Source organism: Podarcis tiliguerta (genome assembly GCF_965153285.1).
Source record: "Podarcis tiliguerta genome assembly, chromosome: 11".
Taxonomy (NCBI): domain Eukaryota; kingdom Metazoa; phylum Chordata; class Lepidosauria; order Squamata; family Lacertidae; genus Podarcis; species Podarcis tiliguerta.
Window position 1 is genome coordinate 20730124 of NC_139544.1, and position 16556 is coordinate 20746679.

General features: G+C 40.9%; 1 protein-coding gene across 3 annotated transcripts in view; it reads left to right on the forward strand.

The window, feature by feature from the left end:
* PGGT1B (protein geranylgeranyltransferase type I subunit beta) overlaps window positions 1-16556 on the forward strand; it is a 28007-nt gene that overhangs the window by 4197 nt on the left and 7254 nt on the right. For all 3 annotated transcript variants that reach the window (XM_083404252.1, XM_083404251.1, XM_083404253.1), the window contains exons 2-6: window positions 274-392; window positions 5027-5094; window positions 7974-8125; window positions 10058-10190; window positions 16185-16230. In XM_083404252.1, the coding sequence (XP_083260378.1) occupies window positions 274-392; window positions 5027-5094; window positions 7974-8125; window positions 10058-10190; window positions 16185-16230 (518 nt within the window). The remainder of the gene's footprint in view (window positions 1-273; window positions 393-5026; window positions 5095-7973; window positions 8126-10057; window positions 10191-16184; window positions 16231-16556) is intronic.

Consider the following 16556-nt stretch of genomic DNA (forward strand, 5'->3'; position numbering starts at 1 on the left):
GACTTGTTGGTATCGGTTTTTCACTCCTTCACTCCAGGTGGAGTTGGTTAGTGAAGCTTGACAGCAGCGTGGCTTTCTGCCTGCAGAGTTACATGTAAGCCAGCTCCCTGCAGCATATTGTCAGGTTGCAGCACTCATGTCTGTTTTCAGTTCATGCTGGAGCTGACACATAACACAGGTACTTCTTTGTGGCTTAGAAGTACGACTTCTCATGCTTACAAACCATTTTATATCGATGGCGGGTAGTAATATCCTGCTTTTCTTCCCTCGCAGGTTGACAATTGCTTTTTTTGCACTCTCCGGTCTGGATATGTTGGATTCCTTAGATGTGGTGAACAAAGAAGATATAATAGAATGGATTTATTCCCTGCAGGTCCTTCCCACAGAAGACAGTGAGTGAGTTTTTAGCTTTTCTCTTACTGACATTTCATTACACTCATTTGTGCTGCTTTTAGCTTTTGATAATAGAGAGCAAACCCTTGTTCATAGAGATGCTGAGCAGTGACCATCTTACTTGTAACAATTGAAAGTGCTTAGCAGTACTAAAATGTAGGTGCTCTTAGCCAGGTCACAGAACTGTGCAGTGAAGCCTGTCAAAGAGCTATAGTGAGTTATAGATGCAGTTGTATTAAGCAAAGTAGGTTAAACTTTCAAGTAGGGGACCCTCTGCTTTTTTTTTTTTTTTAAATGTTGCTTTGATGGGTTCTAGAAGGATATGTTGAAATTCTTAATATATTGTTAAATTAGAAACATTCAGAAGGTATTTTGTCTAATCATGACAAAACATGTTCAAGATAGTTTTTTATAAAGCTGCTTAAATGTGCTTAGATGGGTCAATGGCTTTGTTCCTTCTTAATTGTACTGAATTTCCTTGTAAGACTTATTAGCTTAGCTGTACAACAGCTATGCAACTAATATAACTTGCCAGAACTATTATTACATTAATGAATGTTAAGCCAAACCCACCACTACTATAAGAGAACAATGGGAGAATAACAGGGAAACTCAAGCTAATTGATAGAACTGAATCAGATGTCAATACAGTAATGCACTGTTGTCCTACTTGTTGGAAGTCAGTGGTCTTGTACTCTTGTGCTCTCTGCTCCATCTAGGAGGCAGGCTTTCAGAAAAAGAGAGCAGTACTGGTAGTATATACCCCTTCCTCCTTAGTTCCACATCTTGAAATCACTAAGGCTGCTGGTGTGTGGTAAGATATTAGAAACATTTTAAAAAGAAATATACATATAAAATCAGGATCCTCGTGCCACTCTACCTCTGATCACCAAAAGCCAACACATGCAAGATAAGGCTATCTAGTTACTAATCATGATGGCAGTTTACTGTTTTCAGCATATCTCTGAATGCAGGTTTCTGGGGATCACGAGTTGAAGGGGGCTATTGTGCTCTTGTCCTGCTTGCGGGTTTCCCTTAGGCATCTGTTTGGCCACTGTGGGAACAGAATGTTGGACTGAATGGGTCTTTGGTCTGATCCAGGAATGCTGCTCTTAACGTTCTTAAGCCAAGCGAAATATTTAAAAGTCTTATACTGCTTTCATTTGATGCTGTGACTTGGGTTTTGGAGAGTATGGTGGGAGAAGACTGTTCCACAAGTGTTTCAAATTAGTTTTGATATTGTTCTGACTTCTTTGTACTTTTTATGAGCCAATACTGAAAAAAGCAGAAGTCTAAAAAGACTCTCTTCAGATTATTGGCAGTTTCACCAATCAGATTTATGGCTAAAATGGGTTCAGTATTGACACGTGTTGCAAATGGAGCAGTATTATACTACAAAAGCTTAAGAATTATGAGGTCCATGATAATCTTGTTTTGTTTTTGAACTTACTGCATACATGTTTGTTAGTTGTGTGGTGGTGGGGATATATTCTCTACAAAATAAGACTTCCTCCCATTACCTCTGATTTCAGCTGTCTTTAGAATAATTCCAGAGGGATTGTGAGTCTTTTAATAGCACACACAAAAATGAGGCTTGCAACAGCTTAAAAACATATTTTTTCTCTTTAAGGTGCTACAAGGCTCCTGTTTTGTTTCCTTAGAGTAATGATTAGTATAACTCATTGGAGTGTGTTACATCTTTTTTGTTGTTGTTGTTAAGGCTTCAATTGTTTTCAGTAGTAGTACCATTTATATGCAGAACAGCCACTAGATGGTGCCATTCCATAACTGTAGTACTAAATCCTTCCTGTGACAGCTTCCAGAGGGGAAGCTGTGCTAGTCTGCTGCAGTAAAAACAAGGGGCAAGCTACAGTTAAAGTTTTGTGACACCTTTAAGACTATCAAATTTATTAGATCAGAAGTTTATACTTTAATAGGTTTCCTAGACTTTAAGATGCTGCAAGAGACTCTTACTTGCTGACAACAGCTTGTTGATTTTTTTGCGTTAGTAAGTAAAGGATACAGCCAGTTGTGATGCCTCGGACTTCTCTTAACATTTAATCTTTAACTGTAGCTGATTAAAAATATTAAATGATTATGAAACTATCCGCCCCCCATACTTAAAAATTCAGTAACATGGTTTTCGAAGATGTAGTTTTTTGTGGCACATATCAATAGTAGAATAAGAAGAGGAGGAGTTTGGATTTGATATCCCGCCTTTCACTCCCTTTAAGAAGTCTCAAAGCGGCTAACATTCTCCTTTCCCTTCCTCCCCCACAACAAACACTCTGTGAGGTGAGTGGGGCTGAGAGACTTCAAAGAAGTGTGACTGGCCCAAGGTCACCCAGCAGCTGCATGTGGAGGAGTGGAGATGCGAACCCGGTTCCCCAGATTACGAGACTACCACTGTTAACCACTACACCACACTGGCTACACCACATATTAATAGATATGCACTCACATGAAACATCCCCACTGAAGCTAAAATACTTCTTATTTTCTTAACATCTCCCCAAACCTGTTTTTAAATTTTGGAGCTTCAATATTAGCCTTAGACAGTCTTCTTGACTAATTACCATAAGACCTCATCTATAATAATTGATTCAGAACAGCTGCTCTTGTTGTTTTGAAACTGTTGGATTAACTCCTACTCAATGAATAGTGATCATGGTTTGTCTGCTAATCTCCAATTCTGTGTGGCGTTCTCCATGGTTGTTAATTTCTGGAGTGCTTGACTTAAGAATTGAAGGCTTATGGGACCTTTAAGGTCATTTTGCAAAAGGAAATTTAAAAGTAACAAAGCTAATGAAGGTATTTAAAAAACCAAAACAAACTCTTGACTATGATCTGCATTCTCTTGGGATGGGTAATGAGATGTTAGTGAAAGATTCAAGAAAAGCTCTTTGAGCTGAAAATAGATTTGGCTCTTCTTTCACAGCAGCTTTCTGCAAAACACAATGAAGACAGGCACTGAAATGAAAACCTGCCTGTTAATAGCTAGAACCATGTTCTGAAGCTTCTTCTGTACACTAATTTAGTGTATTTTCTGAATTAAAATACAAGAGCAAAACCAAGGGTGGCAATCGACCAAGTTTTACTCGGGGGAGATCCACTGTAATGACTAAATTAGGCCCATTAATTTCAGTACTCAAAATCAAATTGAGTCACTTACAGTCCCAGGTTATCAATTCACAGCTGCATTCTTTTCACATATAGGTTTAGCTTTGCTGGGAAATGTCACAGCCCACTGTATTTCATGGCATTTTGGTATGTCAGGTTAAAAAGAAGAGAAAAATCACCTGTAAATTCTCTATAAATATTTGCCTTTGTGGAGAACATTTCATGGGTTTAACCTATGCCATTATAGATTTACTGTGGCTTTGGGGCCAATATGGCGAGAGATGTTTTGTTGCAGTTGGACCATGGTGTTTTCTTCTTTCTGTGCTCTTCCCAGAGCTCATTCCTCCTCTGGTCACTGCTATGGATACACAACCTGACTGTCTGCAGTCACTGCTTTGCCTCCTTCCCACTTTTGTTAGCCTCCACTAAATCAAAGAGTCTTCCGTGAATGGAAGGATGCATTGGATACAACCCACCATAAATACCGGAGTGACATTAAAAATTAATAATATGTAGGAGGACCTTCATTATTTAGTATATCTCAGATGAAAAAAAAACCCTCTTTAAACAAGACTTCTTTGTGCAGGATGAATGCTTTGTATGCTTGTGATCCTTGGAGAACCCTCTTGGGGGATCTGACTGGTACTGTTGCATGAATAATAGAGTTTTTCTTTCAGTTTTTAGACAGAGAATATACATAAAAGGCAACCAATTGGTACATGAACTCTTTAATATAATTGCTGTAATAAATTTGTTCTTGTATGGTTCTATATGCCTTACTTTGGCTCAAAGTTTATATAGTTGTATGACATTTGTGTTGGAGCTGTATCTTCCTGGCAGCGGACGATAGAACCACGAGGCAGGTGTAAAATAACTTCTCCTTTTGTACTCATCACCAGTTGTATCTTATCAGCCCAGAACTCACACCCAGAACTCACAGAAACAGTTCTTAAAGTTACAATCATCTTTTCTGTTTCTTTGCAGAATGACTCCTAACAATTTGTAAAACACAGTTTGTTTTTATTTAGCTGCTGCTTATTACAGCTCTTATCTCTGCAAATGTGTTAGGCTAGATCCCAGAACAGGAGCTATCTTTTCCTGGAAGGTCAGTCTGAGGAGGGGATAGACTGAAAATGGCTGGCTGACCATTTTTACATCAACTACGTATGATGGAGTGTTTGTAGAACTCAGAAAATGATGAGTATGTAGCAGGGTGGAAAATCTAAGCACTCCCATTGGCCTTCTGTGAAAAATGGTTGTAAATGCAGAGCTGCGTGTGGCAGAGCTGCATTGCCAGCCCCTTTACTCAAAAGTAAGTGGGTTCACAGAGTTCAATAGGAGTTACTCCAAGTTAAGTTTGTAGGATAGCAGTCTGAGCTAGTGAATATGATTTGGCATTAATCATGAGCCAGAGAAAGACTTTAAATTTCAGTAGAATTATTTAAAACAAATAGCTAGTAATTTGAAAATGAATGCACAAAGTTAAACTAGGGTTGTTTTGTTTCCTACAAAGGGTCAAACATGCATCGCTGTGGATTCCGTGGTTCTTCGTATCTGGGAATGCCATTCAATCCGTCCAAGGTTAGTGAATACTACGTGAAAAAAATTACAGTGCTTTCCTTTGCAGCCTTTTAACAAATATTTACATGATCATGAAATAAGGCTCTGAGGTGAGCATTTTTTAGAGTAAAAATAGCACTCTATTTTTGTAAATTCTACTCGTAAATTGAAAACATTTCCGCGAGGCAGAACAGTGCTCTTATTATCGAAGCCATATTTTAATGAAAGCTAGAAATGGATGCACAGCTTTTTAATGTGCTTTAAGCTTTTAAAACCAATAAGAATAGAAATTGGGAAATTGTCTACTCAGAAGCAAGTCATCTTGAATTGAATGAGGCTTGCTCCCAGATAAGTAAAGTTAGGATTGCACCGTAAGTTACTAAAGTAACTACATTGAATGTATGTGGGCAGGTAGGATGTGTGGAAGCCTGCGACTTGATAATGTAATGGTTTTGTTCTGTGAACCTTTGTGACCCAAGAATTTCAAGTTGATGTGAACATAGGGTACTCTGTTCACTTTTCATAGAATTGACTAAGCAGTGAAGCTGTGGAACCTCTGCTCATATCCTACTTGAGGTCTGTTAAAACGAACAGCATCTGCTCAGCAGCAGTGCTTGCTGGAGTATGTGTTCGGTTCAGTTCTTTATTTTGGAACCACAGGTCTTTCAAGATGTGCCCGCAGAACACTACTTTTAAAAGTAGTTCTGATTTTATTCAGGTTTATGTTGCTTTTAACTTTGCACAAATCATGGCCATTTGCAACTCCTTCGGGTCTTTATCAGATGCGAATCTTGCTCACTCTCTTTCCGTCATTCCACAGCATGGACATGTACAGAAAAAAGGTGCTAATGCATGACTTACCGTAGTTTTCCATGTATAAGACGAGGTTATTTTATTTAAAAATGGTGCTAAAAATTGGGGGGTGTCAGCTGTTGGCTGTTTTGGTGCTTGCTTTCGGTGAGTGTGGAAACAATTAGTGGCTTTGTTGATGTGCGTGCGATTGGCTGTTGCGGGTGAGCGATTTTCGGCAAAACTCCCCCTCCAATACTGTGCAATCCCCCCCCCCCCGAGCTCAATAACAGTGGGCAATCTCCCCCCATTTTTTCAATATTGAGTCCCAAAAAAGAGTCTTATACATGGGGGTGTGTTATACACGGGAAAATGCATCAAATCCTCAGATTACTGCAGCATTGCCTGAACATTTGAATGTTGTATTCTAAATGAGGATATTCTTCATAGGAAACCTTCACCTTTAGAACATGGTTGTCTCATGTAGTTTGTGGCAGGAGCGAGAAGTGGAGTCCTTGAAGTATGAACAGCCTGTAGGATTGAAAGTGTGTTAGAAAGGGAACACAAATCAAATATACGGAATGCAAGTTCAGAGGAATCAAATAAGTCTGCAGTGTCAGTGTGCTAGCAGGCTGGCTGCATGGACAGAAATTCCATTCCTAACATTTCTGTCTTGCTGTTATCAGGACAGCATCAGTGTGGTTCTTGTGAGGAAGACACAAAAATAGATGCCGTTAAGATAGACTTAGCATGATGGGCAGGCAAACCAACACGTGTGGGCTTTTCTTTACAGTTGTGAGAGGTGTGAAGTCCTTCTTTAAAAATGACAAGACTTTCTAAATGCTGCATAACACATCAGACTTACATCATATCCATATTTCCATAAGTTTTCATGGAAATGAGGGAGAATGCACATCCCTAGAATATAAGCCGCCTGGGCTTGAGTGGCCTCTTTTTAAAATAGGGTTGCCATATTTTGAAGAGCAAAAAAGAGGATACTATGGTGGCCTTACAAGCCAATAAATGCAATTTGTCTCAAAATTTACCTCCTGAAAAAGAGAACATGTCCTGGAAAAAGAGGACACATGGCAACCCTGAAATTCCCATAAACAGAGTGTGATTATTTTTCAGGTTGTCACTATTTATATGGTGTGATCATATTTCTAAATTTATTGAAAGTGATATTAGACGTGTGGCGATAACTCATTGTATCCTTTTACATGGTGCCAGAATTTTGTAACCTGGAATCTCTAATGTAAATCCCAGAAAATACTGAAAGGTATTGTGAAGTCCTTTCTGCAGGACCAGCTTGTTAAAATATTTTACTTATTTCTCAAGCTGTTTGTCTTTCTAGACTGAACGTTTCAGGAATATTTGCAAAGGAAAGTCTAGTTTGGTCATCTATCCTAGTACAGTAGTTGAGATCTGCCACACAGGACTAAACTGGCACACTGGAAGCCGCCATCAGTTCGTAGAAATCTGTGCAAAATTCTTCTGGTGCTGGAAATGTACCCTGGTCTTAAAATAACTGTCACACTTCCTGCTATTTGCATAGCTGCTGCTATGTGTGGGTCATGCAGAGGTGGGCATTTATATATAGCCATTCAGGCAATTCTCCTGCATGTTTCTCCTGCCCAGTGTTAGAAACTGAGATATGAAAGCGAGGAGTTAAATGGCACCTTAAACCTAGGTTATGGGCACAACAACTGAATGTCCAGGTGCGCTTTTTTTAAATAACAGGAATACAAAGCTGAAAATGATTTTTCACATGGTCTAGTCCTTCTCCTGCCCTCCCCTCTAATATTTTTAAGAGGGTCTCTTCTCCGGTCTTCAGAGAGTAGCTAGAAGTGGGGAGGCAGAAAAAGGTCCTCCTTTCCTTCCACTCTGCAGTTTAAATCTGAAATTTTTGGCTCAGTACTGCGCCCAGAGCTCAGAAACTGTTTGTGCTAATGAAAGTTCCCTGTCGCAAAATGTTCCTAGAACAATGCTCCTGCCCAAAGACACTTCAGGAAAACAATCTCTGTTTTCTGCTAAAACAAATGCTTGTTTTGTTATCCGTTGATAACTATAAACTCTAATAATAATTCTAATTGCATTTTCTTGTGTTTCAGGGTCCCGGTATTGCTCATCCCTATGATAGCGGGCACATAGCAATGACTTACACTGGCCTTTCCTGCTTAGTTATTCTTGGCGATGACTTGAGCCGAGTAAATAAAGAAGCCTGCTTGGCAGGACTAAGAGCTCTCCAGCTGGATGACGGGAGGTACAGTGAATTCTGTGTTGCCAGGTGTTAAATATTTTTAGAAAGGAAAAACTGGATCCAAATACATAATGCACAGTACTGTAAAGGAGGAACTGGCGAGACTGAATCCAGCGTGAGGAAAGTGAGGACTTGAGCACAGTAAGGAAGCTTACATACTTTGAGGTCTCTTCTTGCCAGGGAAAGCAAACTCAGACTAGGGTAGTCTAGCAAGCAGAGCTGTCCCCTTCTTCATTTCACATAGCACAGATAGGAAGCCTGCATTCTTACATTTAATGGTGTTCTTTCCCTGGGGGTTTCAGAGCCTAGTCTTTAAATGCCAGTGACTTGTTGTCTGTTCCCTATATTGCCGGCAACTGGTCAAAGGGCTCTAGGCTACCAAAAACAGCATTTAGAGAAGTCAGGAGTCAAGAGACTTTTGCAGATTTAGGTAGGGAAGAGTACTGTGCTATATAGTTGGCTGAATGTCCTCGGTTCTCCTATCGTAGCAACTCATTAAAGGTGTATTGTATATACTCGAGTATAAGCAGGCCCGAATATAAGCCGAGGCACCTAATTTTACCACAGAATGGCAAAGGCAGAGGAGGAGGAAGGAGCAGCCTGAAAGGACCCTCACTCGAGTATAAGCCGAGGGGGGCTTTTTCAGCATAAAAAATGTGCTAAAAAAAAGGCTTATACTCGAGTATATATGGTCATTCCTGCTGATCTCCAGAACCTCTTAATAGACCCTCATGGACGCTCAAATGCTTTTACTGCTGTTCCAGTCTGGTCTAGAGCCCTTTTCCTTGTTCCAGTGTACCCACAGACATGACTTTGATCTCTTTGGCTTGCCTTTCAAACTGAGTGTTCCTCCCTCCATTGCTGAGACTGGCTCCTTTCATAGACTGCAGACTTTATATAGATGGAAAAAGTGACTCCTGAATCTTGGGTATGGCTGCAACCAAAGCAGCAACAACCATAATTTGATCTTGCTTGTTTTAATTCTTCTCCATTTAGTAGCTCAGCAATATGCTAGTTTCCATAAGTTCTAGAAAACAGATGCCACCTGGTTGTCTTAATATTTGTGGGGAGGGAGTGTAGAAATCAGGAGCTTTCATGAAAAGCTGGAATTACAAATGCAGAATTCCTGCTGATTATGCCAAACCCTGCCTCTATCTGTCACCATTTTGTGACTGGCGGACCTCCATAATTTTCAACAACCTCGGGGGAAGAAAGTTTTATAACCCTTGCTCTAGGAAGCAGAAGGCCTTGCTAATGGGACATGGCACAGAATAATTCAGTTTAGTCCCTGCTACTCAGGTGAGTGGTGGGTATGCTGGCTGGTCAAAATGGTACTTTCACTAGCTAGTGTGTGTATGCTGGCTTTGTAGTAAATGACTGAAAGAGGTCTTGTAATCACCTGACAGGGTTCGGCTTTCAGCAGGTAATTAGATCATTTTCCCATAGAAACTGACAGTTTGAAGTAAATTATGTTTTGTTCTGGGGACGCGGGTGGCGCTGTGGGTTAAAGCCTCAGCGCCTAGGGCTTGCCGATCGTAAGGTCGGCGGTTCGAATCCCTGTGGTGGGGTGCGCTCCCGCTGTTCGGTCCCAGCGCCTGCCAACCTAGCAGTTCGAAAGCACTCTCGGGTGCAAGTAGATAAATAGGGACCGCTTACTAGCGGGAAGGTAAACAGCGTTTCCGTGTGCAGCTCTGGCTCGCCAGAGCAGCGATGTCACGCTGGCCACGTGACCCGGAAGTGTCTTCGGACAGTGCTGGCCCCCGGCCTCTTTGAGTGAGATGGGCGCACAACCCTAGAGTCTGTCAAGACTGGCCCGTACGGGCAGGGGTACCTTTACCTTTACCTTATGTTTTGTTCCAAAAAACCCCAAACAAACCCAGATTGAGATTCAGTTGAACAGAGCAGTAACTGTTGCATAACTTCTATATGTTTTAGTTTTTGTGCAGTCCTGGAAGGAAGTGAAAATGACATGAGATTTGTGTACTGTGCTGCTTGTATATGCTACATGCTTAACAACTGGTCAGGGATGGATACGAAGAAAGCCATTGACTATATCAGGAGGAGCATGGTGAGTTTTGCAAATCAAATTTTTTCAACTTCCTCTATTCAGAGAATCTTTTCTTAACATTTCATATGCATACATTTTGTATTCCTGTGTTGATTGAGGAACTAAATCAATAAAGCAGCTTCTTTGCCAGTTTTCCTGCATCCAAACATATTTAATGCAGAATATTATAGCATTAATGCATAGATTTGCCTTTGTAATGAGCAGCGTGAGAGAGACAACATTAGGATATGCTTAATGATTTAGGAAACAAAGGACTTCTAAAACATGAATTTTTATGATGCTACAGTGATATACGCTGCTTAGTTTTTCTTCTTACTAGAAATAATGATGGATTTCATGACTGCTAAATAGCCTCCACTTTGATATAAATTGTTGCCTATTCTGATTGTGTACAAAAAATATTAAGTATTCTGTGCATTCATTCATGGATAGTATTAGCCCTTCTGGGCAATTCAGACTGCAATCCTTTGTGAACTTAGCTGTGAGTAAGTCTGAACTTAGTGGGACTTATTCCTAAATATGCTTGCATACGGTTGCACTGTAAGGCTCCAACATTACAATCTTGTGTACGTTTACTTAGAAATATGATACATAGCCATAGGATTTCAAAATTCTTATATTGCTGCTTTTTATGATGTTATTGGGACACGGGTGGTGCTGTGGGTTAAACCACAGAGCCTAGGACTTGCCGATCGGAAGGTCGGCGGTTCGAATCTCCGCGACAGGGTGAGCTCCCATTGTTCAGTCCCTGCTCCTGCCAACCTAGCAGTTCGAAAGCACGTCAAAGTGCAAGTAGATAAATAGGTACCGCTCCGGCGGGAAGGTAAACGGCGTTTCAGTGCGCTGCTCTGGTTCACCAGAAGCGGCTTAGTCATGCTGGCCACATGACCCGGAAGCTGTACAACGGCTCCCTCGGCCAATAAAGCGAGATGAGCGCCGCAACCCCAGAGTCGGCCATGACTGGACCTAATGGTCAGGGGTCTCTTTACCCTTTACCTTTATGAAGTTATTGGCGTATAGACCTTTCAAAAACTGAAAAGCTACCAGTTCATATTTTACGTTAACGTTTTCCATACTAGTGTGATTGCAACGCTGGAATCCTGCCCTGTAGCATGGTGAAAATATAATTGCTGTGGCTAGTTGGGCACAGCTTTACTTAAGGTATAAATCTAGTTTAAGTTCAAATAATTTAAATGTTGCCTTTTGTAAGTATAGAAATACAGGATTGTGTTGTGAACAGCCAGAGCTATTGCCTATTATCTGTCAGAGTACATGGGTTACAGATTAACAACCCAGGCCCTGAGTTTCCTGTTCTCTTTTAGCTGATACTATAAATGAGTTAAACTTGCACTACAAGTTTGGAATCTGCACCAGCAGACCATCATTAGCATGGCAGACTGACACTTCCTAGGCACTGTCTCTATGGGCTTCTCCTAGAGATGCGCAGTAACCAATAGGCTGCAGTTTTGCCACCAGTTATTTCATAAAAAGAGAATCCCGCACTGCACCATCAATCCTGCACAATGCCAAGAATCTGGCATGCTGTATTTTTAGTCTTGATCTGATGTGCAGAAAGCCAGTAGCTCTTGCATAGTTAACACTTGTAGTGAGACACTAGACTTCAAGTACACTTGATTATACACTTGAATGCTCAAGTGTGCTCCAGAATACTGCTCTTGAAAAGCACATCAAACAGATAGTCCTTCTATGTTTTCCCTCTTTAGTTCAAATTCTGCCAAAGCCGTAAGCAGTCAGCTCTCAACTGCTGTACAGGAATGAATGTGTAGATTGCCATTAGGTAAGCTGTGTCCTGGGAGGTGATTGTGGTAAAGTTGACTTTTAAAAGCTGAAACTTGAAGAATGCATCCTGAGCTGCTTGAAAGGTCAAAAATACTATTGGTAGAATAAGGAAAACAGTGAATGCTATATTTCTGAGAGAGACATATAAAGGGGAGGGTGATTACAAATGTGCTATGTGCAGTGGCGAAGCTGCATGCTCCAGCACTGGGGACGGAGAGCAGCCAGGGGCGTGGCATGTGTCTCAGGGGCGTGGCACGCCGCCCAGCATGGTGGGGTGTGCGTGGCGCGTGTCTGGGGGGTGGCCATGATGGTACCCCCCTTCCCGGTGGCAGTGCGCTCCCCCTCCCCCTGTTCCTCCGCCAGTGGCTATGTGAATCTTTTCATAGAGCATAGCAGAATTTTTTTGTGTACAAGCAGAACTAGGCATTTGGCAGCAAATGTAGGAATTTGGGGCCCTACGTTTGCTTGTGACATATAAAGCAAAGGCAGTGAGGCTTTTACAGAGAGCCTGCTGCTTTTCCTCTGCAACCTGCTCTCTGCAGTCCCCAGTTGTTGTTGTTGTTGCTGCTGCTGTATTCTACCAGTTGATGCCAAGAAACATCAAACTGGGAGACATTTACTGCACAGCAATATCAGACTTACTCCATCCCTATTTCTCGCCTGGGACAAAAATTCACTCCTTCTGTTCACCACCAAGAAAAGGGCATGGGGCTCCCACATGTAGTTCCTAGGAAATGGGGGGGGGAATCATTTGGAGAGTTTTATAAAAGTAATTACGAAAGGTTAAGCACTCCAGAAAATGCCTCATCCCTACTTTGCATGCAAACACTTTGTCCTACCCTACCCTGTAGTGTTCCATTTCTTTTCCAGCTTAATAGGTTGGAGGATAGAGGTGAATGCTCTGATTATCAAAGTCTGCCCCTTTTTAGATTTCTGTTATACTAGCATTCTCTGAAGACAGTGATGACTTTTGCTTTGTGGTCAGTTAAGAGCAGTGTGAATATACCACATTTTCCCGTGTATAAGACAATGTTTTTTGCTATTATTATTTTTTAGTAAAAAATTGGGGGCCATCTTATACATGGATGGTAGTCTAAACCACTGGGCATCTTGGGCTTGCTAATCGGAATATCGGCAGTTCGGATTCCCACGACAGGGTGTCCCACACTCCTGTCCCAGCTCTGTCCCAGCTCCTGTCAACCTAGCAGTTTGAAAGCACACCAGTGCAAGTAGATAAGTAGGTGGTGGGAAGGTAAATGGTGTTTCCATGCGCTCTGGTTTCTGTCACGGTGTTCTGTTGCGCCAGTAGCAGTTTACTCATGCTGGCTACGTGACGCAGAAATCTGTCTGTGGAGAAACGCCAGCTCTCACAGCCTGAAAGCGAGATGAGCGCCGCAACCCCATAGTCACCTTTGACTGGACTTAACCATCCAGGGGTCCTTTACCTTTACCTTTCCATCTGCTTGTAAGTTACAGTGTCATTCGTGGTTTTGGCAACCCTAATTTAAAATATTGATTTCTTAAATTTGCGTTTTAAAAAATAGGTGTCATATACATAGAAAAATATGGTATTTGTTATCTTTGTGCTTGAGATCTCTGAAAATTCCCAGCACCAGAATACATTAGTGGAGTTTCTTCATAGCAGACATGAGTCTCCTAGAAGCAAAAGTATTATATTTAGGAATTAACAAGCACAATTATTCTTAAGCTAGATTAATCTAGAACAGTGCTTTTTCTTCTTCTAGAAAAATAGGTGCTGGTACTCACCATGAAGTTGTAACAGTATGTGTGTTGCACTTTTTCACAACAACAAAAGAGTTGCTGGTACTGCATACTCTTGAGTACCCAACTGGTCTAGAATATTTTTGCAGCACTAATATTCAAAATAGGAACTTACCTTGCAACCTGAATTTTTCTCAGAAAGGGTAATATGGAGAATGGAAAATGGAAATACAGGTGAAACTCGGAAAATTAGAATATCGTGGAAAAGTTCATTTATTTCAGTAATTCAGCTTAAAAGGTGAAAGTCATATATAAAAGGTTAATATATGAGATAGGCTCAACACAGACTGTGGAAACTTCACACTGGACTTCAAGCATCTGGCATTGTGTGCCTCCCCATCCTTCCTCCAGACTCTGGGTCCTTGGTTTCCAAATAAGATGCAAAAACTGCTCTCATCAGAAAAGAGATTTGGGGAGCCACGTCATCAGCTGGTGTTGGTCCACTGTGCTTCACTGTCCAGGGTCAACACAGCCGTCTACCAGGAGATTCTGGAGCACTTCATGCTTCCTTCTGCAGACGAGCTTTATGGGGATGCTGACTTCATTTTCCAGCAGGACTTTGGCACCTGCCACACTGCCAAAAGTACCAAAACCTAGTTCAGTGCCCATGGAATTACTGTGCTTGATTGGCCAGCAAACTCGCCTGACCTGAACCCCATAGAGAATCTATGGGGCATTGCCAAGAGACAGATAAGAGACATGAAACTGAGCAATGCAGAAGAGCTAAATGCTGCTATTGAAGCATCCTGGTCTCCCATAACACCTCAGCAGTGCCACAGGCTGATAGCATCCATGCCCCACCGCACTGAGGCAGTAATTGATGCAAAAGGGGCCCAAACCAAGTACTGAGTACATATGCATGCTTCTACTTCTCAGAGGTCCAATATTGCTCTATTTGCTGTCCTTGTTTTGCTGATTTCATTTAATATTCTAATTTTCTGAGATTGTTAATTTGGGGTTTTCATCAGCTGTACGCCATAATCATCACAGTTATAACAAATAAAGGCTTGACATATCTTGCTTTGCATGTCATGAGTCTATCTCATATATTAATTTCACCTTTTAAGTTGAATTACTGAAATAAATGAACTTTTCCATGATATTCTAATTTTCCGGGTTTCACCTGTATTTCTTTTCAACACCGTATCTACGTTTCTGAGGTGCCCATGTATTTCATTGTAGTGAACTGTTGGTTTATGTACAGTTCTGGCTTGTACTGATAATGTCCCCTTTATCACAGGCAAAACAGATGCCATTGTTAGAAGGGTGCTATTATTCAAAGATGTAGTTTTTGTTTCAACATCTCCTATGTTGTCGTTTGCAAGAAAATAAGGCTCGTTCAAGCTTATATGTTTTTATCATTGCAGTGCAAATTTGAATGCTGCTGAATATAATTTGGTTAGGTAGCAACACCTTTGGCAAGTCAAATATTATTTCAAGTCAGTATTTTCATAGACTTAGATTCTTTTTGTATTTCTGTACCACAGCCCATGCCATTCTAAGGGCTAAAGGGCTGTGCTTTAGTTTTGCAGAGCTATAGTTTGAGCATAGAGTAAACTTCTCTACACATGCAATAATAAAATTAGGAATCTGTAATTAGGCTAAAAAATATATTCTGTGCAAACAGCAAAGGCTGCTGTTTGTTTGGCTTTTCACATTTCCTGTCTTGTGTCAGTCAAACATATGAGTGCAATAATTATTGGAAGGGCGGAGGATTGCAGTTCCTCCTTTAAAAGGGCAAAGTTCCCAGTTATCTTACAAGCAAGATGACAACAGTCAGTCTCAGCATCCAGATAAACCTTAGGTCAGTGTTCTGTGTTTTTTTAAGTATCACGAGTTTGGTGCTGGAGTAAACTAGGGCCTCTACCTACCTTCAAGCTAATTATTTTATACTTGGTGTGATGTTTCATTCTCATTGTTTATGACACACCTGATTAGCTGGGCACCCGGTGTCTACAAGTAGCAGATTATTTTGAGTCAGCTGAATAGTTTTTAGGGAAGGGTGGACATTGTTTGCTGCCTGCATTCTTCCCCCAACCCTGACCCACAGCAGTCACAACTGCTTGTCAATGAATTTATTGTCTTTTCATAATGGCATTATCTGGGCTCCTGTATAGAGTGGAAGAACACCACCACCACTTCTTCTTCTTCTTCTTCTTCTTCTTATTATTACTACTATTATTATTACTATTAATATTATTATTAATATTATTATTAATGAATTTGAGCACTGTCTAGTTGTATACATTTGGTTATAACTTTGAAGTTAGTGCAGTGTCTTTGAAAAGTCATCTCCTAGGCTGTGGGAGACTAGAAATAACTTTTGGCCAAGGCATGTAGTTTTACTAAAATGAAGTGTACATTCAAAGGCCTGCATGAATGCTTACATTTGCCTGCCTTTTGCCTTTTCAGTCTTATGACAATGGGCTTGCCCAAGGAGCCGGACTTGAATCTCATGGTAAGAGTATTTGTTTTCTTAAGGATCACTTTATTACAGTGGTAATGGGATAGAACACTTCTGCAAGGAAGAACTGCATGCGCTGTGAAACTTTATTTTTGAGCTTGGCTTCATTGCAGGTTATTGACAAAATTTGGATATCATGAATCTTGTGCTGACAGTCCTCCTTGTGAAAGTGATAAATAAGCAATAAGGAGGTCTCAACACAAGATTCATGATACCCAATTTTTGTCAGTAACTCTCAATGAAACCAAGCGCAAAAAGGAAGCTTCTTGGCATGTGCATTTCTCTTTGCAGAAGTTTTTAAGTGAGCCCAGACTTGGGGG